At 36.6% G+C, this 27685-nt stretch overlaps 2 protein-coding genes, 1 long non-coding RNA gene and 1 other non-coding gene across 5 annotated transcripts in view; all 4 read right to left on the reverse strand.

Moving 5' to 3' along the window:
- Positions 1-2943: 2943 nt before the first annotated feature.
- LOC145055859 (small nucleolar RNA R71) lies at positions 2944-3050 on the reverse strand. The gene has a single exon (XR_013685408.1). It is a non-coding gene; the product is annotated as a small nucleolar RNA R71 (small nucleolar RNA).
- Positions 3051-10963: 7913 nt separating this feature from the next.
- On the reverse strand, positions 10964-11645 carry LOC145051294 (uncharacterized). Its single transcript, XR_013683511.1, has 2 exons — positions 11441-11645; positions 10964-11347 (listed from the first exon to the last, which is right to left on the reverse strand). It is a non-coding gene; the product is annotated as an uncharacterized LOC145051294 (long non-coding RNA).
- Positions 11646-12644: 999 nt separating this feature from the next.
- Positions 12645-15321, reverse strand: LOC145053156 (rhodanese-like domain-containing protein / PPIC-type PPIASE domain-containing protein). Its single transcript, XM_079001166.1, has 8 exons — positions 14953-15321; positions 14537-14650; positions 14033-14124; positions 13854-13954; positions 13666-13776; positions 13452-13560; positions 13297-13347; positions 12645-12914 (listed from the first exon to the last, which is right to left on the reverse strand). Exons 1-8 carry the CDS (start codon positions 15188-15190, stop codon positions 12834-12836), a joined length of 897 nt encoding a protein of 298 aa, XP_078857292.1. The 5' UTR covers positions 15191-15321; the 3' UTR covers positions 12645-12833.
- A 10595-nt stretch (positions 15322-25916) lies between these two features.
- The window catches only part of LOC145053157 (Rho GTPase activation protein (RhoGAP) with PH domain-containing protein), a 7907-nt gene continuing 6138 nt past the window's right edge, over positions 25917-27685 (reverse strand). For both annotated transcript variants that reach the window (XM_079001167.1, XM_079001168.1), the window contains exons 16-22: positions 27674-27685; positions 27490-27573; positions 27296-27409; positions 27025-27212; positions 26878-26947; positions 26559-26774; positions 25917-26434 (exon numbers count right to left, since the gene is read on the reverse strand). The exon at positions 27674-27685 is cut by the window's right edge and continues 49 nt beyond it. In XM_079001167.1, the coding sequence (XP_078857293.1) occupies positions 26258-26434; positions 26559-26774; positions 26878-26947; positions 27025-27212; positions 27296-27409; positions 27490-27573; positions 27674-27685 (861 nt within the window). In that variant the 3' untranslated portion in view covers positions 25917-26257. The remainder of the gene's footprint in view (positions 26435-26558; positions 26775-26877; positions 26948-27024; positions 27213-27295; positions 27410-27489; positions 27574-27673) is intronic.

Below are 27685 nucleotides of genomic sequence, written 5' to 3' on the forward strand. Positions count from 1 at the left end.
ACGTTTGGAGTCAAGTCATCCACACGGAAGCCATACTGACAAATTACCTCGTCGAAAAAGTCCATCGTTGGCAGCCTCAGACCAGTCTCGAAGATCGGAATAGGGACTCCAACTTTCCCCTCCAGCAGACGAGGAATTATAGCCCCCATGTTCGGGGAGGAAACCAAACGGTTCTTGAAGACCAGCGAACTCGCTCGGAGAAGGAACGATCTCGGTATTTAGGCCAGCCATTGTTCGTTGAAAATAGAGAGAAAGAGGAAGAGAAGTAGCAGAAGTGAGAAGAAGCAAAAAATAAAAGGGGGACCAACACAAATGGGGGAAGATTTAAATGCAGGTGTGAAATTCAAGCGGTTATGATGTTGAAACCGTATGTGCAGACGCCTCCGTCACGTCAGAAGTTGTCAAAGAGTCATCCCCATCAAACGCGTGTCTAGATGTAAGCTAGAACAACTTAACTACCCTAAGAAAACGATGACGTCTACTAGCCTAGGGGACTTGATAACGTATCCCACCAAGAATACGTCAAACATAACGGAACCGTCAGTCTGATAGACAGTTTGGGCAAATGACGACGTATATCTAACGTTGCGTCCTCGCCTCGCCCTCGCGATCCCGTAGTCATTCCTTGGCGCCCAAGCGCCAAGGTCAGCGTCAATACAAAATAGTACAAATTGCCTCCCAGAGCGACAGGTGTAGCGCTGATATTGCCATATTTATACATATTTTTAGGCAATATTTATTTACATTTTTATTAATATTTTGGTTATTTGCATAGAATTATGGTACTGATAAGGACAAAATGTTATTTGCAGCCAAAATAAAGCATTTTCGAAGAGAGGGACCAGAAGTGACAATATATGGAACATTGGAGTCTTGAAACACAAAAGATGAAGAAATTCATGGATTCAACCGGAGTCACGGCGTGAACTAGAAGACCACGACGTGGGCTCGATCCTTCCAGAAGATAAACACGCGAAGAAAGAGTCCTTGGCGAATACGGATTACTTACGGATCACATCGTGAATCTCTAGTCACGACGTGGCATGTGAAAATTCAGATATTATAAATACTCTTGGCCATTACGACTTGGAGGACTTTTGGCTGATTGGAGGATTTCCATAAGACGATTTTTAGTAGAGGAGAAGTTCTGGAAAAAGGTTTTCAATACCAAGGGAGTAGAGGTTCATAAGTTAGTTTACTTATTTGATACTTATGAACATGCTTGCCTATTTAGTTTGTGTTTGTTTGTTAGTTGCTATTATGAGCAGTTGAATCTAGCTACTCTTGTCTAGCTAGATGAAACTTCTAACTTATGAATAGCTTAATTTTACATGGATTTATTTAGTTGGTGAATTGCTTGTGTTTGATTTATCGTTACCTAGCATGCTTATGTTTGTTTCTTTAGTTGCTTAATTTCATGTTCTTTGTAGTTTAGTGACCATTAACTGCATGAACTTGTTTACCTAGTGATTTAGTGAACATTAAATTGTTAGAGCTAGGACCGACCAATCTTAGTTAGTAATTAAAATAAATAAATTTAGTTGTGCTAGAGAGCGTAGATTATGACTATAATTGCGTTTGCATAATAAATCTTACATAGCATATTCATAATCATAATTGGTTTTGTGTTTAATTGTGTGTGACCATACATAGTTTTACATGAATTAATTAATTATTGGTAAAGTTAGACTTAAAAATTACTAATATAATAATAACCAACTTGATAATCCATAATTATTAGCTAGCCATAAGGACGAAATGGATTCGAACTAGATAAGAGTGTTTTTACTTATTGATTGAATTTGAGTTACGTTCGTCCGATCTTGTAAAATCAGATAAAACCCTTTTTAAACTTGTTAATAATTAGGTTAATTTGATAGCAAGTAGATTAATTAGTAACACTGTTCCCTGTGATCGATACCCGACTTGCCTAATCTATACTATAATCTGACTAGGTACACTGCTTATAGGTGCATAATTAGTCTAAGTTTGTTAGGTTATAAATATTAAAATTAGTGGGTACTTTTGTGTACATCAAGTTTTTGGCGCCGTTGTCGGGGAAATGCTTAGTTATTGTTTATTTATTTGCTCTTGATTAATCGATCCTTTTTGTGGGGTAAAACCTGCAAAAAGTTATTTTTTAGTATAGAATTTTTTTTACAGAACCCACGACGTGGATCACCCTTCCACGACGTGGATTCTGTGAATTCCAGTTTTCTTTAGTTTTTGGTTTACTTTTCTGATTTAGTTCAGTTTTACGTTTTGTTTTTTATTTATTTTACAAGAGTTCATGACCAGAGGATCCAACACACCTTTGGTGCCACCGCTTGAAGATCCGGAGTCTACGCTGCACAAAAAGAATAATAAGAAGTCGTCTTTACAAGAACTGAAATCAGCCTTTTCAAGGAAGTTAGGAAAGAAAACAGAAGAATCGAGTTCATCCTCAAAGAGCAAGTTTGAAGACTTCGATCAAATTCCTAATCCACACGAGTCCGAGTACGAATCAGAAACATAATTTGGACTTTATACTAGTGAACCCGAGAACGAGTCGGAGAACGAAATGGCGAACATTGATGAGATGGCCATGGGGGATTACAAGAAGCGCATTCGAGATGATGTGGGGCTGGGTTTAGTACATCCTACAATTCCTGCCAATGCCACATTCGAGTTAAAGGGACATATCCTTACTGCACTCAAGGATATCCCATTCTATGGGAAGGATCATGAGGATGCTTTCAAGCATTTAGACGAGGTCAATGATATTGCGGATTATTTTAATACTCCTAATATCCCAAGGGAGACAACTTTGCTAAGGATGTTACCAGTCACTTTCAAAGAGCTGCAAAAGACTGGTTGAAGGCATTTCCATTTGGTACAATCACCACATAGGCCCAATTGCGTGAGAAATTTCTAGATCAGTTTTGCCCACCCTCCAAAATCTCTAAACTCAAGAAGGTGATTGCCAACTTTGAGCAAAATCCGGGGGAGTCATTATACGAGGCATGGGAACGCTTCAAGGGGTTGTTAAGGAATTGTCCTCAACATGACCTCAATATTCAGCAAGAGATATCGATATTCTATGATGGGGTGAATGACATGACTAGACAACTCCTTGATTCGCAAGGACCACTAACGAAGAAGAACCCAAATCAGGCCAGGGATCTGATTGAAGAATTTTCAAAGCACTCTCGTAAGTATCACAACCCAGGGCGTGACGAAATAAAAGTCAGTGGAGGTGCACAAACTGAAGAGATAGTTGATGTGATGGCAATGCTTAACACTATGGATAGGAGATTGGTCCAAATGGACCAATCAATTCATGCAATTCGAGTTGGTTGCGAGAGATGTAGTGGCCCACATTTGACCAAAGATTGCCATTTGGATGAGTACGGGAATAAGAAGGCTCAAGTTTGCTACTCGAGTGGGGACAAGTATGATGAAGATTGGAGAAAACCAAAGAAAGAGTCGCTGCCATATGAAGAGTACAAGAAGCAAAAAGAGGAGAAATTTAAGCAGACAGGCTGAGGCTTCTACCAAAAAGAGCAGCCACCACCCGAGAAGAAAGTAGACTTGGAAAATATTTTGACCCGATTTATGGAAGCATCCGAGAAAAGGCACAATGATACCGATGCAGTGCTAAAGGAACACATGAATATGATGAAGGAATAGCCCAAAATGATGATTGACCAGCAAGCTTCGTTAAGAAATCATCAAACGTCAATTCATAATTTAGAAGTCCAAGTTAATCAGCTCACTACTTTGGTGAACAACAATTTATCCTCACAATTTCCCGAGAAGAAGACTCAACCTCATGTTATGGCTATTGATACTGAAGAAGAGGTAATCTCTGAAATTTTAGAGGCACTAGAAGAGGAGCCACAACAGTTCGATCCAGAGCCGAAGAAGCCAAAACTCGAGAACGAAAATATTGCTGAAATACAGAAACCACATCGTGGGACTTATCTGTCCACGTCGTGGCCCTTTTCTGAACAGAAATTTTCAGAAACCGTCTCTGCTTATTGACCACCTTTTCCATTCCCGTCTCAAGTTAATCTTAGTCCACTGGAAAGGGAGCATCTGGAGTTTATTCATAAAATAAAGGGTATTTCTATTAATACTCCTTTTATTGATTCACTTGCAAAAGTTCCAGAATACGCTAAGTTCCTCCAAGATTTAATAGACACTCGACATGAATTGAAAAAGAATTCTAAGGTAATTCTAAGTGAGCAAAGCTCGAGGGCTATGTTGGGAGAGATACCAAAGAAGATGGGAGATCCTGGACGCCTCACTCTGCCATGTGAATTTGGTAACAACTTGAAGACTTATGCTTTAGCCGATTCTGGGGCTAGCATAAATTTAATGCCTTACACATTCTATGAGAAGCTTAATATTCAGAAAATGAAGGCTACAACAATGACAATTCACATGGCCAATCGTTTAGTGACTCATCCAAGAGGGATTGTAGAGGACATCCTTGTTAAAATTGGGAAGTTTGTTTTCCCAGTTGATTTTGTTATCATGGATATGAAGGAGGATACTAATGTCCCAATCATTCTTGGTCGGCCCTTACTAAATACTGTTGGAGCTTTAGTGGATGTTCGTGAATCCAAGCTTACATTAAGGGTTGGTGATGATAAGGAAGATTTTAGAATGCAAGATGGGTTTCAAGGATACGATGTTAAAGGTGAAGTGTTCAATGTTGATGAAGACAATGAACTTGAAGAATTGGAAAAACTCATGGAGGAAGAAATCAAGACACTTAATCAAGTCAAACGCACTAAACCAAGAGCATCCGTTCCGTTTCTCATTGAAGTCATTGCTTACACAAAACCAACATCTTTTGTAAGTGAGGAAAGTGATGAGATGTCAAGTGATGAAGAGGAGGTTACATCAAGGGTATCTAGTCCAGCAGTGAAGAAGGAAAAGGATACTACGGAGCTTAAAAATGATGAAAGATTAAAGACTCAAGGGATCAAACGCAAGCTCGATGAAAACGAAGTCAAGGCTAAAAAGGAGAATTCTAAAAAGGCATATATTCGTCGAGTGCAAGCTTACAAGAGGCGTTTCAAGGAACAAAAGATCCAAGTGGTGGGCTCTTCTGACAATTCGACGTAGGAGGCACGGAGTCCGGCTCATGACTCCATCAAAAAGAATCGCTTCTCGGGAGGCAACCCGGGTTTGGTTTGCATTTTCTTTTCTTTTCTTTCTAGTTTTTGACTTTTTGATTAGGAAAGTCATCAAGTCATCATCTAAATACTGTTAAGTGGTAAAAAAAAATAGCTGTGGGATATTTTAGAAATAAGTGGTAAAAAAAACAAAAAAAAAATTCATTATCTAAAAATTATAGGGTCCAGACTTGGTTCATGTTGAGGTAAACCTCACCACGTCGTGGCTATAGATAAATTACGGGGTAAGTCCAGTACTGATGACCATTAAGATGGACCCGTGTTGATTTTGGCCTAAAAAAATTCCACGACGTGGTATTGCCTGCCACGACATGGCCTTTAAAAAGTCATCGGGGGGGGGGGGGGGGGGGGGGGGGGCAGTTCATAAACCCTTTGATCACAAGTTGTTCCCTATTTGTTTACTTGTTTACTGACACACGAACGGAAGCAATAGTCCCCACAACCGATTTCTTTAGTTTTTCTTCCAAATCTCTCGCATTTTCTTGTCTTCTAACTCAATCTGGTATGTATTTCATCCATTAATTGTTGACATTACTTGAAATTTATACATTTTCATGGCTAGGGTTTATGTGAATGATAAAATTTCCAAAATTGAGTGAAATTGGTTACTGTCTTTAGGTTGCATGCCTTTAGAATAGCAATAGGAACAAACCCCAAGTATTATTTTTGGATAGACTTGTGTATACGGTGTTCGATCTGTGACCACGACGTGGCGTGCAAAACCACAACGTGGTTCCTGGGTAAACAGAATTCTACTTCGTTTTTTTTATGCTTTGGGTGTTTTGTTTGCTTGGTTTAATTTTATTTTCAGGTATGGCACCTAGAAGGGCTGTTCAACATGACAATGATCCGATTGATGTGGCGAGTATTCATCGGTTATATCGCTTTCCACAAAACATTTCATGGGCATTGTTGACGACATATCAGAACTGATTGGGTTGGTTATACAATAGGGAGTTTGCTATAGCTCCAATTGTTGACTGGGGATGGCTTGGTGGTGTTGGAATGGTGATTGAATTGGAACGCTATTGGACGAAAGTGTACGAGGGGACCATTTTTCCTTTATTTGCCATGGGTGGAGGAACTTGTTCGCGATACAAGAACCCGTGTACCGGGAATTATCAGTGGAGTTTTTTTCTACTGTGAGCTTTGAAGAACGCACCATTGACTTTGATTATAACCGGGCACTAGTTTTCTGGTTGGGCGAGGTGTATCGGGAATGTAGTCTCCGAGAATTTGCTTGGCGCATGGGGATCTGTACGGAAGTGGAGACTCAATCTCCGTTCTTTGTTCCATTTTTACTTGGTTGCGTTCGGGATTTTACACCCGGTACTTTTGAGGCTCAATTTTGGCGGACTATCGCCAATCACGAGTACAATTCCCGTGATTCAAGTGAAGCACAAATTCGGAACCCGGTGCATAGTTTTCTTAACCGCCTTATCACCTTTTCTATGGGAAAGAAAGCGACCAGTTCACGACAAGGAAGTCCGATTACGGGTGGACATTTGGTCACCCGTCTTGCCCGGTCATATGGGATTTTGTCTCACGAGTTTGTGCGGAATCTTACCCGTTTTCTGGAAAATGATTTAACTATTCAGTTTTTGGGTGTTATGCGAGTGGTGGTCAATGTCGGGGAAGGCTATGTTATACCCCCGGAAGACGGAGAGCAAGAGATGGAACAACCCGAGCAACCTCCTGTGAGAAGACGAAGAAATGTTAGAGCCCGGGGAGAAGTTGAGAGAGGTCGTGCTGCTCAACAACAAGAGGAAGGAATGCCCACTAACCCATTTCAAAGTCGGCTTGGGTCCTATTTGGATAATCTCCGTGGTGGGATGAATTACAACACGCAAATGTTGGAGGCCATGTTTTCTCACATGGGTGTAGTTCGACCAACTATCGTGCCGCCGCAGTGCTCGTACATACCTACTTGGGAGGAGCTTTGGATGCCAAGGGGAGATGGAGAAGGACCTAGTGGAGTACAAGGACATGGCAATGATGATTGACTTTCTTATTCTTAGTTCTTATTTGGTTTTATTTGGTTTTGTTTTGTATGTTTTTGAACTTATTATGGTTTGTAAGACTTGGTTTGTTATTATGTTACTTTTGTTTTCTTTTGGTTGTTTGATTACAGCTTGCTAAGGAGTTTTGGGAAGGAGTAAAGTTGAGTCATGAGTTGTGTTCGTTTAGACAAGTATCGTTAGAGTCTAAGAAATCAAGAGTCGCGACCCACAATTCGACATAAGTGTGGGGTGCGTTAAAGAGAGAGAGGATAGAGTCAGGAAGTGTCTTTACAGGCTAAATTAGAAAAGTCTTAACCCATTAAGACATTGCTCAAAGTACAAGGTTCAAGAAGAAGTAGGATATTAATATTTTCTGAAGGCCCAGTTTTCACTCTGAAGGCCCAGTTTTCACGACGTAGCACCCTTTTCCACATCGTGGATTGGTTTAATTGGAAAATTTTGCATGCGTTCTTTTACGACACCATGACGTGGCATTCTACATCACGTTGTGGTTTCTAAATTTTTCTCCATTTTGAAGACCATTGGGTGTTTTACCTTATGGATTTCCACGTATCTTCTTGGGATCATTCTAAAGACTATTATGGCTCGTTTCCTCCACCATATACTGTGGCGTATGCTTTCCCACATTCTTATACACATTTGCATCACTCTTATTGAAGATTGGAAGTTTCGATTTGTTGATTAATGGCTCATTTACTTCTCTATCAAGTTCAAGTCCAAGTTCATATTTTGAAGAGGTTCATATTCGAAATGCACATTTTATCCGCACTTTTGGAGTTTCGTTCACACTGCTATCCCAGGGGAGTCTGTTCCTTTTTCTCCCTTCTCTTAATTTTGATTTATTTTATGCATACAATGAGGGCATTGTATGAAATAAGTGTGGGATAGGGGTAGAAAAAGTAAATTGCTAGATAATTTGGTAAATTTTAAAAGTTTTACTAATTGGATCTAGTAGTAATAATTTGAACTGTAGTTGCTAGTGAAATATATGGGATGATCCGATAAGAGTTCAAATGTTTAGTTGAGCCAATATACGTTATAGTGCATTTGTGGCCTCCCTTATTTTAGTGAAATCATGGAACAAAAACATAACCTCGCTTAGTTTGAGGGATGCAATATGTTTAGCAGCCTAAACTAGAAATCTATCCAGGAAAGCTATGTCTTAACCAATAAAGGTTGAAGTTAAGAGCCCCTACTTAAGCATGTAGGGTTTTGAGTGAAAAAAGTGAGTTATACATGTAAAAAAAAAGAGAAATTACCGAAAAGTGAAAAAGTTGAAGAATTTTGGAGCTATCAAATTTGAAGATCAAAAGATCAAAATTCTTAAGAATCAAAAGTTGAAGATGCCAAAAATCATGAAAGAAGTGAGTTCAAAGAAGTTAAAGATCAAATATCAAGCAAGGTGAAGAATTCAAGAGCTCCAAGTGATGGTATCTTAAAGTTGTAATTCTCTAGTTTAAGTATGCTTGGGTAGCTTTACCAAAATATTTTGAGGTTAAGTAGGATTTCTGGGGATGGATTCGGAGGGTTGCATAAAATGAGCATTGTTCGAAAGAAGTGGGCGAGTGTTTATGAAGATTGTGAGTATTTAGAGTATGGGGAGGTCCTTTAGGAAAAATTTAGACACAAATTCATGTGTTGAGGTCTTAACATAATGGCTGAATTGGAATTGGATTATTCTATGTGATATTAGTGATGAAGGTTTAAGTTAAATAAGTAGATTTGCTTGAGGGCAAGCAAAGCCCAAGTGTGGGGTATTTTGACATTTCCATATTTATACATATTTTTAGGCAATATTTATTTACATTTTTATTAATATTTTGGTTATTTGCATAGAATTATGGTACTGATAAGGACAAAATGTTATTTGCAGCCAAAATAAAGCATTTTCGAAGAGAGGGACCAGAAGTTACAATATATGGAACATTGGAGTCTTGAAACACAAAAGATGAAGAAATTCATGGATTCAACCGGAGTCACGACGTGAACTAGAAGACCACGACGTGGGCTCGATCTTTCCAGAAGATAAGCACGCGAAGAAAGAGTCCTTGGCGAATACGGATTACTTACGGATCACATCGTGAATCTCTAGTCACGACGTGGCATGTGAAAATTCAGATATTATAAATACTCTTGGCCATTACGACTTGGAGGACTTTTGGCTGATTGGAGGGTTTCCATAAGACGATTTTTAGTAGAGGAGAAGTTCTGGAAAAAGGTTTTCAACACCAAAGGAGTAGAGGTTCATAAGTTGGTTTACTTATTTGATACTTATGAACATGCTTGCCTATTTAGTTTGTGTTTGTTTGTTAGTTGCTATTATGAGCAGTTGAGTCTAGCTACTCTTGTCTAGCTAGATGAAACTTCTAACTTATGAATAGCTTAATTTTACATGGATTTATTTAGTTGGTGAATTGCTTGTGTTTGATTTATCGTTACCTAGCATGCTTATGTTTGTTTCTTTAGTTGCTTAATTTCATGTTCTTTGTAGTTTAGTGACCATTAACTGCATGAACTTGTTTACCTAGTGATTTAGTGAACATTAATTTGTTAGAGCTAGGACCGACCAATCTTAGTTAGTAATTAAAATAAATAAATTTAGTTGTGTTAGAGAACGTAGATTATGACTATAATTACGTTTGCATAATAAATCTTACATAGCATATTCATAATCATAATTGGTTCTATGTTTAATAGTGTGTGACCATACATAGTTTTACATGAATTAATTAACTATTGGTAAAGTTAGACTTAAATTACTAATATAATAATAACCAACTTGATAATCCATAATTATTAGCTAGCCATAAGGATGAAGTGGATTCGAACTAGATAAGAGTGTTTTTACTTATTGATTGAATTTGAGTTACGTTCGTCCGATCTTGTAAAATCAGATAAAACCCTTTTTAAACTTGTTAATAATTAGGTTAATTTGATAGCAAGTAGATTAATTAGTAACACCGTTCCCTGTGATCGATACCCGACTTGCCTAAGCTATACTATAATCTGACTAGGTACACTGCTTATAGGTGCATAGTTAGTCTAAGTTTGTTATGTTATAAATATTAAAATTAGAGGGTACTTTTGTGCACATCAAGCGCTCAGGGTGTCTCTCCTAGCAAACCTGCACCAATAACAAACAACCACTCACGGAGCACGATTTACCAATCAAAGGCCATCTATCCCTGCTAAACCTGAAAAGGTAGAAGATACCGTCGGGGACCTATCCCCCTGACTACATGTATAAAAAGGTTCATTCTCCTCCAAGAGAAGGGATCGAAAAAGCACCCCCCCCCCCCCCAAACTCTTACTTAACATTTCTTCATCTTCTTTCGAAGGGACCAACTGACTTGATCGTCGGAGCCTCGTTCCGAGACTGCCTCCCGGACGACGACTGACGATCTTATTTTCTTTGTTGTGATTCTCAGGCCCTTCATTTCCATCCCTCAAGGAGACCGAGTTAAGCCAGAGACATATCTCAACAGTGTTTTTTTAATTTTTTTTAATTTTCAACAAAGAGAGAGAGAGGGGGGCCATCTATTATATTTTAATTATTAAAATACATAAATAAATATTAAATTAAAAAAAAACTGAAAGAAAAATAAAAAATAAATAGACAAGGGTATTACAATAATTTTAATTTTCGGAGGGACTAAAACCACATACAAAATAATAAAACAAATTTGCAAAAATGGTCTTTGTGTTTAGCTCAAAATTGCGACTTTGGTCCAAAAAGTTTTGGACTAGCACTACTGGTCAAAATGAGAATTTATTGCGGTTTTGGTCCAAAAATTTTAAAAATTCTTAAAATGTATACCTTAACTTTGTCCTTTTTTTTCTTTTTCTTTTTCATTTATGTATTTATAAGAAAAAAAAAAAAAAAAATCACACCCACCCTCACTTTACTACTACACCCGGTACCTGTTTAACACACTTTGCTTCTCCATCTCTCTACTCCTCTCAACACCACTACAACAACCGACTTGAAAAATCAGAACTCTGCTACCGAAACCACCTGCTAAAAAATCATAACGCCGCCACCAACATCATCTTCACATCACCTTCTGTAACCCTAGTGCCACCTTCTCTAGAGCTCCAACTCCCCACAAAACCATCCAACGATGCCACAAACATATTTCTCTAACAACAAACAAATATCTCCGATGAACATATCTAAATTGAGAAGGGCGACGAACATATATGATCGAGAACATGGAGCTAGGATTTGCAAACCTTGAACCGGTGAGGGTGAGAGTGTGGCAGCGACAGAAAAACCATATCAGTTGGCTCCGTCAACGATCAAGCCGGAGAAGAAGGACGACGATGACGACATAGGTGGCTCCGGTGGTTTCTTATGTTTGAAGTGGAATCTGGCGGTGGCTTCCTACTTTGGAGGTGAGATTTGGTAAGACATGGTTTCTGATGGATCTTAACGGCAACGGCGAAGTTTAGGGTTATATATATATATATATATATATATATATATATATATATATATATATATATATATATATATATATATATGTGGATTTGGGTTATTAGGGATGGGGTTCTATTTATTTAACGGCAACGGCGAAGTTTAGGGTTATATATATATATATATATATATATATATATATATATATATATATATATATATATATATATATATATATATATATATATATATATGTGGATTTGGGTTATTAGGGATGGGGTTCTATTTATTTATTTATTTATTTTAATTTAAATCAGAAAAATAATAAAATTATAAAAGAAATACTAGTAAATAAAATTAATAAGGGGAATCCATCAAATATTTGAAAACAAATTAGACAAAATTCACAACAAAATCAAAGTTTCCAAATGTGGTGTTGGAAGGATTAATTCATAAGGATAATCCTTAACTCAAAGAACAATTCGAGAAAGAAGACTGTGGATGTGTTAAGATGATGGTCGAAAGTGATGATGGAATTGGTTCCACAATTAAAGAACTGATTTGACATGCCAAAAAGAGTGGCGATGTTTTGGCGAATATCAAATATTGAAGTACATTGTTGCTCCTTTGATTTTGAAACAGAATGAGTTGTCACATACATAGTAACCATGACATGTGTTTGTGAGAGCTTGTTTAAAGCAAAATCACAAGTGGCTCTCTTACATGTCATGTCATGAGAGAGCTTGTTTGTTGCAGCAAAATCACAGGTTGCTCTCTTACGTGTCATGTTATTATTGGTAGATTGTTAACCGACTTACTTTTTGTAGTTAGTATATATAGTCAGGTGTTGGAGAATGTAATGCAACTTTTTTGCATGTTCGTGTTATGCTTTGTAACACTTGAGCTGTAACATTATTCTCCGATCAATATAAAGCTAAGTTGCATTTTTTGTCGCTTTAATGGGAAATGCCCAAACAAAAGTTTAATAGTGATTAATGGCATTAAGTAACACAAGTTACATGCATCAAGTGATTCCCTTTCCTTTTATTTTCTTTAGAAAAATACGCGATAGAATTCAAAATTGTTTTTGATTAGTCACATTGTAGTTCAATTTGATTAATATCAAGATTACTCACTTTGCTACAAATGAGTGAGCAATAAATAATTAAAAAAAAAAGTGCAAATAATGAGTGAGCAACAACTTGGTGCTCAATATGTGGGTATTGATTGATCAACCTTGAGTGCATATGCATGGATTCCACCCGCAATGTTGTATATTTTTCTAAACCCCTTCACAAACAAACATTCAATTGTACCATGTTTAGTTAGGTATTAAGAACTAAGGGTTAAATGCAAGAAATAACAACATACTTCTACTTATTTTTTGTGTATTTATATTTCTTTCTATTACAACATTACATTGTACTTTTGTTTTTTTTTTCTTATTAGGATATTATATTTTGAAAAAGCTCCCAATTTATCTATAACAAAGAAATAAGTTGTGTTTAAGACATGATTATAAAATATTGGAATGTACTTTTGCTATTTCTTGCATTTAACCCTAATTATTTATCTATTACCTATCACAAGTATGAATTTGACATTACAAAAGAGAAAAAAAAACATTTTTTTTGGGGTGTGTGTGTGTGTGTGAATAAGATCAGAACATTACCTGTGTTTGCAACCATTTGGCAACTTGCAATGAGCGCATTCCATGATGACACTAAAGAAACACATAACGTAAGTTGTAATCATAAATCGATAAAAAACAATATTTAAAAATGTGAATTATTTGTGTTTTTTGAATAGAATAGAAGATACACATACCAGAACATAAGTATCCTTTTGAGGATCTAACTTTGTGGTGATTTCTGGGCCCCACGTCCCAAACTGCTGAAGTGGAAGAACTTGAAATCCTGATAAAGAAGCTCTCTCCCTTTTCAACAAAACAAACAGACCTTATTTAATTCTCTTCATCAAATTCCAATTTAATAATAAAATAAATTACAACTACTTAAGTTGCCATTTTACATGAACTTACACTTCATGTGGTTCTCGAACATCAATACATTGAGCATCTTCAAGGAAATCAGGATCTTGCAATTTTACATGAAAATCTTCAGGTTGAATGTCTACAAGTACAGATTCTTCCCTGAAATTGTATTATATTATATTATATAAAACCTCAAAATCATCTCTAAACTCTGATATACAAAAAAAAATTAATACCTCTCTGATAAAACTTGCAATAAATGCCATCCAAATTGAGTTTTACATTTAACCACTTTGTTTAATGGAGCATTAAATGCAGCTTCCTCAAACTCAGGCACCTGAAATAATATTAATACCACGTGTGTAAATCAATAAAACCAAAAAAATAAAAATAAAAAATAAGTTAAAGTTTATACCATTTGTCCCTTTCTAACCCAACCAAGCATACCACCTTCTTCCTTTGATGGACAAATTGAATATTCAACTGCCAAGTCACTTAAATCCTCCCCTGTTAGTTCACAAAAATGATTTCTTTTTAGCTACATGAAGAGTAAATTACATATTTGGTCCCTGTGCTTTTCTTTATCAATAATCACAAGTTCATTTGGACTGATCTTGCCATTTTGTGTAAAGCATAGGGACCGAATTTGTAATTTACTCTAATATAAATATCAATAATCAAATAATTTAAAAATAAATAAAATTTGGATGAGGACCATGTGGATGCACATGAACACCATAACCTATCAAACTCAGTGGCATCCACATGGATTTTAACTGAGTGACTAAATTGGAACAAAATTAGAAAGTTTAGTGACATTGATAAAACAAATGGAAAAATTTGTTCCCAATTCATAACCTTAACCCTAATAATAAGTTAAATGATGACATAATAAAGAAAGAAAAAGTCATAACATAACCTCGTATAACTCTTTTCTGCAGCTCATACAAAATGTTTTGATCCTCCTCTTTAACAAGCAAGTGCTGCACCAATACTTCTCTACCAACATCATTACTCCCAGTGCTATATGATGCTGGAATTAAACAATATATTTCAAGTAAACCTTTTTATAAATTTGATTATAACAAAGGCACAAAGCAAGATTTGTAGGATTTTTAAACATGATTAACATCCTCCAAGCTTTACAATATACTATAAAGAAAAACAATTTGACTCAATTTGGCCACAAAATCCAATATGCGTCTCTAATTTAAGCAATAGACAGAGTATCACGTTTCTAGGTTTCGACATTTGAGAGTAGACAAACTGAAATCCAGTTCATATGCTGCCTCTAGTTTTCTACAGAACCGTGTTAACAAGAAAACAGAATAATACCTGATGCTCTGGGAGCTGGATGATCCATCATGCGCAGAACCCTTTTCAAAGTTAGAGAAGATGTCGAATAATTAAGGGTTTGGGATACAAGGGCAGATGATGGAGCAAATGCGGTGGCGATTCTCCTGGCCGAAGATGAAGGTGTGAGATTAAAGATTGGAAAGAGAGAGAGTCTAACAGCGCATATGCTGATAGCTGGGGAAGCTATTGATGGTAGATTACAAGAAGCTCTCAGCATACTTTGGGGTTTTGTTTTACTTGGTAGGGTTTAGTTTTAGTTTTGATTTCTATTCTAAGGAGTTGGTGTTTGGGGAAGGGAGACTGACAAGGAAGACGACGGGATAAAAATTGGAGAAATCTAGCAAATATCGAGGAATATCACACCCGGGGTTATAACCTGACAGGGTCAAGATATAAAAATCATAAGTTAAAAATTAAATTAATTTTATCCGGTTAGGAGGGTAACCAATTGTTGATTTTGTTTACGTTGGACTTTTATGTTTTTTATATGTAATATATCATCGAACTTGTTGTTTGTGTTCACATGTAACATTACGACCGATTATTATGAGTTTAGCTGGTCAAGTTGAATTTTCCGGTCAATATATAAATTTGCTGGTGAATATATGAATTTTCATGACAAAAATATGAATTTTTCGACGAATGTATGAATTTTTCGACGATTTTCAGATGTGTGTTCATCAGATTCATTTAGAAATCATTGGTTCATCAGATTTGTGTTCATTAGATTTGTGTTCATCAAATTCATTCCTCATATTTGTGTTCATTAGATTCGTTCCTCAGATTTGTGTCCAGAAATCAATTTCATATGTGTTCATCAGATTTCTGGAACGATTTCAGACAGTGGCGGACATAGAAAGTTTGAATAATGGTGACACCAAAAAAAATTTCGAACAAATCTAAAATAGTAATGACACTCATATTTCAAGACGTTGCACTTAATAGAAAAAAAAAATACACTAACGACCTGGATCGAAGTAGCTGCCCAAGACCCCGAGCACCACATAAGTGTGCCACTGATTTCAGATGTGTGCTCATGGTTCGTTCTATGTATTCTCGGTTCGTTCTTGTTCTTGGAACAATATATAAACCCCACAAATCATAAACCAAAGCTGATGAACAACATGGAATGATTTGGAATGATTACCGACACACACACACCAACTTGTTTTCTCAGATCCGACACACACTCCATGGATGAAATTTCTTTAAATGTCCAGATCTTGAAAATGGGTTTGAAGCTACATCCATGGCAGAAACCGAATATGGAAATCTATGTGTTCTAGGTTCGTGTTCTTGTTCTAGGAACGATTACTGAAACCCTAGAAATAAAAAACTAAAGCTGATGAACAACCACCAAATGATATATGGAACCCTTCATCTTCATTCGGGTTTAAACCTATGAATATGGAACCATTCAAGTTTAAACCCACGAATCTAGAACTCTTTAAACCCACGAATTTAGACCCCTTCAAACTCGTTGGTTTCTGGAGATGACGAAGTCGCCGAATAATTCATGTTTGGCCGAAGACTCGTCGGAGAAAATGATCGGAGAGTCGCCAAAGTTGTCAAAGTCTCATCTGCTCATCTAGCTGTCCGGTTCCAGAGCCGGAGCCTGATCCCTCACTAGTGCCTGAAGTACCAACTGGCCTAGTGCGTAGCGTCACCATACTAAAAATACACCATAACAAACATCAGAAAACTCATCATAAATCGAGGGATCACACACACTACAAGTTCCATGGATTCATCTCATCCTTCCTTATTTCCAATACGGATCCTTTGCTTTCAGTAGTACGGGCCCATACTACCTTCCACATTTATCCGTACTTTCCTCAAGAACTACTTTGACTTCACCAAGTCCCTTCTATTACTACTGCTTCACACGCTAATCTCATCCTAGGCTTGCCCTAGGGTAATCACCAATCCACTCTCCGCCATTAGCTACATAAGAAGTCCTTGCTATCTTCCCCTAAGTAGCTCGAGAATACCATTACATATCACTAAGACTAGATAATTCTTCGAATGAGAGGTCCTACCCTACAACGGTTGGATTCAGACAAGAGCTATGAAATAGAACTAGACCTAACCTTCTGAAATTATTTAGTCCTCGTAATATGTAACGTAACGTATTCGTATACTAGTTAGTTAAAGATAACTAGGACTCCTAAAAGCACAAAGCAAGCAGCATTCGAGCATTGAGTAAACATAATCAAACATATTCTACTCAGGCTATCATATCACTGACTAATCAGTACTAGCATGCAGTTCATAAGCTCATACACATATAACAGGCACATAAGGCATCCTTCCTATATCCTTAGCCCAAATCTAGCATGCAGTTCTCATACACATATAACAGGCATACAAGGCATCATTCCTAGATCCTTAGCCCTAATCTAGCATGTTATTCTCATAATCAAAACATAACAAACTTGTATGGGTAATTTGGGAGTACTTACTTGAGCTCGGTTGATTGCTTGCACCACACCTTTTTTCTTTTTTCAAAATCTTTTTTGTAAAAATGGTTTTTCTTTTAAAAATCTTATACTAAGTCCTCAGTTTGAGTTCAGACACACCAAATGGTGTGCCCGAATCCCTCAAACCAAGGCTTTGATACCAACTTGAAACAACCCAAAAATACGGTCCAAAAATTTCATTTTTAATTTATGAATAAAACCGTAGTAACGCAAATCATCTCATAAAAACATAAGTGATAGTATCTCAAAACATCATATCAAAACAATGTATCAAAATCACGTAACCAAACATCAGATTAAATCGTCCCAAACTAAACGTTGTGGTGTGTGTAATGCAGTCATCCTGAGCTCTTCCCCTTACTAGCTGAAGTACCTGAAACCAAAACTGAAAACTGTAAGCACGAAGCTTAGTGAGTCTCCTCAAGCTACCACATACCATACACATAATCACATAATCTCATATAACATACATTGGGCCCCGCCCGACATCAGCCTTGCCCGGCATCAGACCGCATCTAGCATCGGGCCCCGCTCGGCATCGAGCAAAGCTCGGCATACGTATGAGCATATCTACTATTACACATAACATAAGTATAATCACATAATCATAGACATTTAACATTCCTCGGGCCCCACCGGACATCGTACCGAGATCCGGAAAGCATACAAAAAGTCCTCGGGAACCGCCCCGGCATCGGACCATAGTCCGGAAACATACAGATACAAACACATGCAAGAAGCACAAAGACATCAAGCATACAAACATTCATCGGGTACCGCCCCGGCATTGGATCCAAACCCATAAAACATATAAACCTACATCGGGCCTCGCCCGGCATCAGACCTTAGTCCGGAACATACTAACATACATAAATGGGTCGGCATTGGTGCCTTCGACCCGTTCCTACAGGAGAAAACTCACCTCAAATGTTGGAGATGTACGTCTCTACTCCTGCAACCGGCTCTACTCACGCCCTATACAGAAACAACCCCTTAGATACCATTCCTTTCTCAAGACCCCTTCACAGGTCAACATTGGTCAAGGTCAAAGTCAAAGTCAACTCTTGGCCAAAGTCAAAGTCAACACTCCGAGTTGACTTAACTCGTCGAGTCATCCCACTGGCTCGTTGAGTTCCCTCGCTACTCGTAGTCGTGATAAAGTGAGTCAAATCATCGAGTCCCTCCTCTGACTCGTCGAGTTCTACCCTATTCAGAATCGAGACAAATTGACTTAACTCGTCAAGTTTCTCTATGGACTTGACGAGTTCCTCAGTCTGTTTGGGCCATCTTAATGGATTAAGCCCCTACTCTTCAGATCTAAGCTTCATACTTCTCATATACACTGAAAATGTCCTTTTAAGGGTAAAGTTTCCAACTTTACCCATTAATACCTTTACTTAATGGGTTTAGCTCAAACCCTAACTCTTTAGGAACTAGATCTTGATCCTAAATCCATCAATACTCTAAACCAAGGCCTATAAACTGAGATCTGGACCCTATACACTACATGAACACGTAAATCTTCCAGCTTTCCCTCCATGCATGGCCTTTTGGAGCTTAAAAGGCCAAAATGACATCTTATAGCTTGCATGGGGCTTCAATGGCCATAAAGTTTGCACCTTTATGCCATGAAATCCCTCCATGGTTCCAGATCTGATGGTATACTCACTTGGGACGTCCATATCCCAAAGATCATGCTTCTTGGACCAAAAACCCAATACAATGATAATAAAGAGATCTAAGAAGTTACTAAGCAAGTTTGAGACTCGCTTACCAGAAAATAAAGAGAAAGAAATGGAGTCTCTGGATCTACTAGCTTCTTCTTGAATCCCCAAGCTTCTCCTTCCTTCACAAGCTTCAACACACACAAGGTTTCACTCAAAAATGGCTAACAAGCTCACAAATGCATTAGGGTTTAATCTAGGGTTTGGGACTTGGAGGCTGGAAATGAGGCAAGCATGTAGGGATTAAGATGCTTAAATAGGGTGCAAAACCCCGAAATTAGGGTTTCATTCTGGCAGCCCTACTCTTCGAGTAGGTTACTTAAAACTTGCGTCACTTCTGGTCTCTACTCAATGAGTTTGGGGCTCCCAACTCGTCAAGTTGCTCTACAAAAATGAATAATTTATAATTTAAATGCGGTCCAGGAATCAGGCGTTACATAACCACATTATCATTAATAGGCCGTAAAGCAAGTACCCAAGTTCCGTTAGAAATAAGTGCATTATATTCATCTTTCATAGCATTTAACTAGTTAGGATCTCAAAAGGCTTGAGAATTGTGACAGCTCGAAATTTCTATTATGTACAAAATATATCAAGTCAATAGAAGTTAGAACAGTTGCAGTAAATTTTCAGACTTTTGGTATAAGTTTGAGTATTTCAGGATTTACACTTAAAGAGATATCAGGAGAGAGGATGCACTAGGGTTTTGTGCAGCTCTGTTATTCCAAAGCTTCATAATATTAGAATTCAATGTCTGAATAAAAATATTTTCTGCCAAAAACCCTAGGGGTATATATATGGTTCTAAGCCATATTTATTCATTTGTTACATTTCCAACTAGAGAAAAGTCGAATTCTCTCTCAAGGATCTTCGGACTTTCGTCCCAAAACGTGAGTACCTCTATCTAGTTGTATTATAAAGCTTATTATGTGCTTAATAACCTAGAAATCATATCAAAACCACAAGATTAAAGAGTTTACGGCCCAAGAACATCTTGGACTGTAAACCCTTCTTTAAGGGGCAAAGATTAAAGAGTTTACGGCCCATGAAACTAGCTTAGACTCGTATCCTAATGTATTTAGGACTAGAAAACACCCCTAGAACACCAAGAGTAAGGTGTTCACGGCCCAAGGAGTTCTTGGACCGTGAACTCCAAACAAAAGGGCTAAAGTGTGCTTTAAACTCTCCTTAAGCCTTGGACACTAGCCTAGATTCGTTCCTAGTTAAGTTAGGGGCTTGAAAACACCAAAAACACCCTTTCCATGGAAGATTACGGCCGTAATCTCCAAGGGGTTTGGCCCCAGGGCCATGAACTCCTCAAAGGAGTTAAAGGATGCCCTAAACTCTTCCAAAGACCTTGCCATTAAGTAGAAATGCTTCTTAGGGTCTTATAGAGCCTCAAACATCAAATGGTCATGTAAGTATGAGCTTACGGCCGTAAAATCATGAGTTTACGACCGTAAACTCATTTTTTGGTGACATTAGGGCCGTGAACTCCATTAGGGAGTTTTCCTTGAACCCTACAGACACTAGTTTGTCCCTACAACACTTAGATGCAATCCTAGAGGCTAATAACACTTGATAAAGGTGTTTAGCATGTCCTAGGGTGTCTTGACTTTATTTATTAGTTATTTAAAGACTAATTTGATACATATATGTGATATTATATGTTAACTAGGATCATAGAGTGTGTTCAAGACTTCACTTGACACCTAGCAATCCTACATCTTCAATTCATCCGTACCACTCACAACAGGTGAGTTCGTACCCCTTAATCAATGTTTTAAATGTTTTTAAATGTTTTATGGGGGGATACAAGTAGAATCATGCTAGTTATTATATCAATCACATGTGATTAATAAGCAGCATTCAAATGATTTACTACTCATTAGCTGTTTTACCAAAAAGTTTTCTTCACATGATTTTCATAAAAGTTTTATATGTTTAAAACTCCTTATTAAACTGTTCATTTTACACTGTATGTTTCATTTCAAACTCATTTACAATTATGTTTCAAACAAATGTTTCTTTATACTTAAACTGTTTTATCAAACAAGTACTTTCAACCCGTTTTATAGGCTGACATCAAGTCGACCTTTTCTTATATAATAATCATGTTCAAAGGTTTTACAAAACTTATTTTATGCCTTTATATTGTCAATTGCATGCCTATATATGTATAGTTATATAAGTAATGTTTAAAGGACTTAGGAAGGCTATCCGCCTTATTTCCTTTTCACCGTTGAGATGTGGTCTGGTGAGGTACCGGGTATCCGTCCGAAGGTCGTTTAAATATTAGTTATATATCATGTGTACATATATAGTCATAAAGGTTCTTCCAGTTCATTCAATACCCTTGGGTAGCAAGGGTATACTTCCATGTTCATACGTACCAGTTATATTACTAGTAAGCTACCATATGGGTAGTTTAGGAAGATACTATTATGTTTACTTAGGGGTGGCAATTGATGACACACACGAAAAAAAATACACGACACGAAACGAAATTGGGACGAAACTGAAATTTGAATTCGTGTTCGTGTCTAGTGTAAAAAACACGATGCCGTGTCGTGTCGTGTTCGTGTTCAAAATTCGACACAAAATTGACACGATTAAGCATTTGTCTGTCGTGTTTTTCGTGTTTTTCGTGTTTGTCGTGTTATATATGATTAAGTATTAATTAGATAAACTAATTTTTCTTTTATGTTATCATTGTCGTGTCGTGTCGTGTTTGTCGTTTTTTAATCGGTTCGTTTTCGTGCCAGTTAAAAAAAACACAACATCGTGTCGTGTCGTGTTCGTGTTACAGAAAACCTTGTCGTGTCGTGTCAGACAAAAACACGACACGATGGCCCAATTTGCCACCCCTACGTTTACTAGAATGCGGAATCATACCACGAGCCAGTTCATTCATGAGTCAATACTTGCTAGATAGAGAGAACACACAATACAACTAGTACACACAGAACATTACAATACTTGCTAGATAGAGAGAACACACAATACAGCTAGTACACACAGAACATTACAATACTTGCTAGATAGAGAGAACACACAATACAGCTAGTACATACAATACATTACAATACTATACAGAGAGAACATACAGGCTAGACAGAGGGGGAACATACAATACAGCTAGCATACATTACATATACATTACTTTCAGTTATGTGAGCTATTAAACGGGTCATGGCACTACCTGCCATGACCGTTTTTGTATCCAGAATCTCCTTAATTGGGGAGCGTATGAGTTTGCATATAGATCTATACTGGACTGACTATCCTACACCTTGCTGCTCGCTACAGTGGGACTTGCAAGTCTACGGGTGCCAAATGTCATTTCTTACGGCGTCTTACATCGTCGTTTTACTATTGAGTCGGTAGCAGGATACAGGCCGATCACATGTTACTTTAAATTTCATTTGGTTTAAGGTAGTTAGTACAGCAGTAGTCACTTATTATAAAACTACAGTACTTTGTTATTTCCCCATTACATTCACTTCGTGAACATTCACATGATGCACGGTAATGTAAATACTATATTTTTGGTTAATGATAGTTAGATTCGGGAAAATAAACACTCTTACAATAGACACAGATAGATACTAGATGCCTTGGTAGAAGGATACTTTTAGTAGGAAACATATGGTTTTCTAGGATGTTCAAAACATTTTCATATTTACAGTTCATATACATACAAATACTTACATTTCAAATACATACAAATACTTACATACAAATTAAGACACTAAAATACTTATGATCTCACCAGCTTTAAAGTTGATACTCTCTTTCAAAATAACTTGTATCCTCAGGTCAACAGTAGACAGGTACAGATGCAAGGTTTAGAGAAGATGGAGCTCGTTCAAGACTCATCTTTCATTTTGTTTTATACCTTAGTGTCTACTATAATTTGACAGAACACACTTGTATTAAAATTATATTATTAATGCAATGGATGATGTTGTTGCTTGTTTACTACTTTTCATTGTTGTGATACTGTACATGACGTCCTCCGCCCCAGAACGTTTCCGCCGTTCATGGTTTTGGGGTGTGACAAGAATACATGCGAGGAAGAGAGGAAGTGATGTTGGTGTCAATATGAAGGTTGAGACGGTCAATAGGTTTGTGGATGCCATGTCAAGCTCGGGTTTCCATGGCATGAGTGTGAGTGGAGACAGAAGGAGTGAAGGTAGGAGGTTGAAAGGGAGGAGTCGGCTCACCGATAGAACTAGTGGGATCGATGGATGGGGTTGAGGAAGAAGCGTCGACTGCCGAGGATTCGGGTCATTAAAGTAATTTCGGGGAGCATCAATGTCAAAAAACCCATAGTCGGGAGAGTGATTTGGAGTCATAGACCCAAATGGGAAGATGGTTTCATCGAAAACGACATGATGGGAAATGATTATTTGTTTGGTGTGGAGATCAAGACAACGAAAACCTTTGTGATTTGATGGGTAGCCTAATAAAACAATTACAATACAATATAACCTAATAATAAATATACGATTACCATTGAGAAATTTATCTTAGGTTGTGGGGAGTGGTCACAGCCAAGCCACTGAAAAAGCGTTGTCAACTCAGCGTCACGTCAGCTCCACCACCAACTCACTAGACATTGTAAATGGTTACCATTCCACAATATTTTTTTATATTTAAATTAAATAAAAAAACACTCTTCTTCCTTCTTCGTTTTCTGTCAAGAGGGCATCAACCCTCTCACGTTTCTATGTGCTTCTCTTCAGCTCCAAAGTAGCAAACACCCCCCCCCCTCAATCGTCGCCGATTTGTCTTGTTTCTTCCTCTTTCATGATGTGCTCGTCGATCGACCACAGTCGATGTCCTCATCAATGTTCCCGTTCATCTTCTTCTCTAATCAGACGAGAAACAGAGATCCCATGCCTCTCTCCCTTCCTCGCAATTTCTCAGCCACCACCGGAGGTGCTTCCTACTTTTGCGTTCGATCCCTTCAAACGGCTACAACAAATGAAACTCGAATGTCAAACGGCTACAATAACGGTCAAAAAATGAAACTCGAATGTAATTGGTCGTCATGGGCCGTCTTTACAACCACATCACAGTCAAGCCACCGGATATCAGGGCGGTGTTCACGTGTGACTTGCATATCCATGTTAGCGTCACCCCTCTTCTTCTACCCCCACTCCGGATAGCCTTATTATAGCTTAGTGAAATTGAAAAGTTAACTGAAAAACTTAATTTTTGGGTCCCAATACCACAACGCACGCAAATTTTTTGACAACAATCACAAACCATAGCAAAAAAAAAAAAAAAAACTTAAAGTTAATTGTCTTAAATAAAAACATATTGAAATGTTTTACCTTACATTAGTCTTTTATTATGGGCTAATATCATAAAAACCCTTAAGTTTTCAGGGTTTTGTCGGTTTTGCCCAAAGTTGAATTTTATGTCCGTTTTTACCCTAACATTTTCCAAAAAAATGTTCGGTTTTACCCTTTTACCGTGATAATAGATTACAATTATATTAACTTCGCAAAAAAACCCTTAAGTTTACAGTTTTTTTACGTTTTTACCCTTAAGTTTATAATTTTTTAACACTTTTACCCTATGTATTTTTTTTCCATATTATATGTATTCAAGCAGAAAAATCATATTTATAAATGAAAAAAATTTAATTAAATATTGTATTTACATTTTTTACTGTTAATTCTTTATATATATATATATATATATATATATATATATATATATATATATATATATATGTGTGTGTGTGTGTGTGTGGTTTTTTTCTTGGATAAATCATTTAAGATGTAAAAAAACAAATTAATATGTTTTTAGAACTACAAATACGTATTTTTATGTATTTAAAAATATACATATCAATAAAAAAACTTGTTCATTCATAAACATGTTTATACAAGTATATACATATATTTTTAGAAGTGTAAATATGTATTTTGATATATGTTTTTTTTAAGTATAAATATATTTTTAGAAGTATAGATATATATTAATATATAAGAATGTAAAAATATGTATTTATACTTCTAAAAACTATATCTATAAAACACATATTCATAATTTTAAAAATATTATTTATCTTTTTAAATGGTATAACCATACAAAAACACAAATACACACAAACATATATATATATATATATATATATATATATATATATATATATAACATTAAAAAAATATAATACAATATTTAATTAAATATTTTTTCGTATATAAATATGATTTTTCTGCATGAATATGTATATTATGAAAAAAATATACTTAGGGTAAAAATATAAAAAAAAATTATAAACTTAAGGGTAAAAACGCAAAAAAAAATAATAATAATAAACTTTAAGGGTTTTTTTGTGAATTAAATATAATAGTAACATGAAAAACCTGTTATCACCGGTAAAAGGGTAAAACCGAACATTTTTTCGAAAATGTTTGGGTAAAAACGGACATAAATTTCAACTTTTGGCAAAACCAACAAAACCCTAAATCGAAATTGTATACATATAATATGAGAAAAAAATCCATAGGGTAAAAGTGTTAAAACAAAGCCAAATCAAATTTATCTAAATCGAAAATCCTGCTTCACATATGTAAGACTAACAACCATATGAAAGTATTCTGATTCTTACGGACAGTTGGAGGCCTTTGTAAGGCTTTATGTCGTTTCATTATGCGAGAGCTTAACTTCTACCCAAAATCTTGACATTTGGTTAAAAGAGTCATATACCAAACCAACAGGCGGTTAAATACAAATCCCATAAAACATCAACATACAAAGTGATTGTGTCACAAAATGCACAACAATCATTACATCCTCGAATAGAAAATTACCGATTACATCACATACTAATAATATTTATAATAATACTTTATGATAAACAGATATACTAGGATACCCGCTACACCTCTGACAAAACAACTCATTTTTTGTAGTGTACTTTTTTTCTGGACACCAAATAATAACAAAACAGAATTACAAAAAACGAAAATTCCAAAATGAGACTACAAAAGTATCTACACTCCACAAAAAAAACCCAAGGAATATACAAATGGAGAAATGCCAGCTCAGCATGCCAGCTCAGCGAGGGGAGGATTGTTTATACATAAAATCTTGGGAGGAAGTCCCGTAATTTAAATCGAGGTTGTGAAGTTGTTCCATAAGTTGAGAACGCCGTTCTTTGAAGAAATCAAGGCGGGTTGTTAATTCCACCAAAGTCGAAGAGGCGGCTGATTGGTGTCTAGGATACTCAACCACCTACGAAAAGAAAAAACATTTTTTTAAGTTTTACAAAAAAGCAGACATACTTTCACCATTTTACCAATTTGGTCCCTGAACAATTTTTTTTTTTTTTTTATCAATCATAAGTAAAAAGTGAAACCTCAGGTGGTCTGGATGAAGATGGAATCATGGTGGCAGAATCAACGGCTCCAAAATCATCGACAGATAGACTTGTAGAAGCCTCTGTACTTTTAGAGTCACTCAAGCTTGTGGAGTCTATCAACTGCTTTCTTGAAGGTTGCCTATTATTACCATTATTACTGTTTCCAGATGTTAATTGTTGTCCTTTGATGTTTCTCATCTCTAATGAATTTTCCTGCATCAAAAAAGATATCAACTTTAATTTCTTTCTATTATTCAAATAAAAAATCATTTTTTCAAAGCACAATGCGTTGAGAAGAAGATTGCTTCTTAGGTACCTCTGTTCTTTGTTTTCTTTCATGGTTGATATAAGCAAGTGTAGTATCAAAATCTTGTTGAAAAAATCTCCTGCCAAAAAAGATAAAATTTACATTTCATTCCAATGTTATACAAGAAAAGCAGTTATTATTAAAAGAATAACTTACTGTGGAGGATTATGATTATGATTATGGTTATGGTTATGGGGATGTTGGAATTGGTGAGAATTATCTGAGAGAGAGCCATAGTGATGCTGGCGTTGCTGATTCAGCTGATGATGTAATTCAGCAACTTTTTGCTTCAATCTTGCCACGTCAGCTTCAGCAAGAGCAATCTCCTCAAGTTCAGCTCGTGTCTTCATTTAAAAGAAAGTGACCTTTAAAATCTTGATAATTTTATTTGATATGAAAAAGCAAGAAGATGAAGAGTAGAAGAAACCTTTGAATCCATAGGGCGGGATCCTGACACCTGTCCAGAAGACATGCTTAACCCCACTTCTAATGCAGCCCTTAAATCCCTTTCAGCTTGAAGTTGTTCCTGAAGCCTTGAAACCTGTGGAGATGGAGAGGGGTATTTAGGGAATATCATGATAAGATAAAATATTCCCAATTAAAAACAAGAAGAGAGCATACATCTTGTTCAAGTGCTAATCGACGTTCATGAAGTGCTTGTTTCCTTCTTTCAAGGCTAGCTTGAAGTATTGCATTCCCTCTAGCCTAATAATATCCATCAAATTTTTTTAAAAAAAAAAAATATTACCCAATCATTGCACAATATTTTGAAAACATAAAATTTAATATGAATATTAATTATTACCTCCTTTGCGAT

This window comes from Lactuca serriola, chromosome 5 (assembly GCF_051521515.1).
Source record: "Lactuca serriola cultivar US96UC23 chromosome 5, Lser_US96UC23_V15, whole genome shotgun sequence".
In the NCBI taxonomy this organism is placed as follows: Eukaryota; Viridiplantae; Streptophyta; class Magnoliopsida; order Asterales; family Asteraceae; genus Lactuca; species Lactuca serriola.

Bases quoted from the DNA above. Each gene is read 5' to 3' on its own strand.
- LOC145053156 (XM_079001166.1), bottom strand. From the start codon at position 15,190: ATGCTGAGAGCTTCTTGTAATCTACCATCAATAGCTTCCCCAGCTATC. The intron at 14,125-14,536 runs GTTATGTTATGA...GTGAACTAACAG, and splicing joins GCAGAAAAGAGTTATACGAG to GGGAGGATTTAAGTGACTTG. The intron at 13,955-14,032 runs GTATAAACTTTA...ATATTATTTCAG, and splicing joins GGGTTAGAAAGGGACAAATG to GTGCCTGAGTTTGAGGAAGC.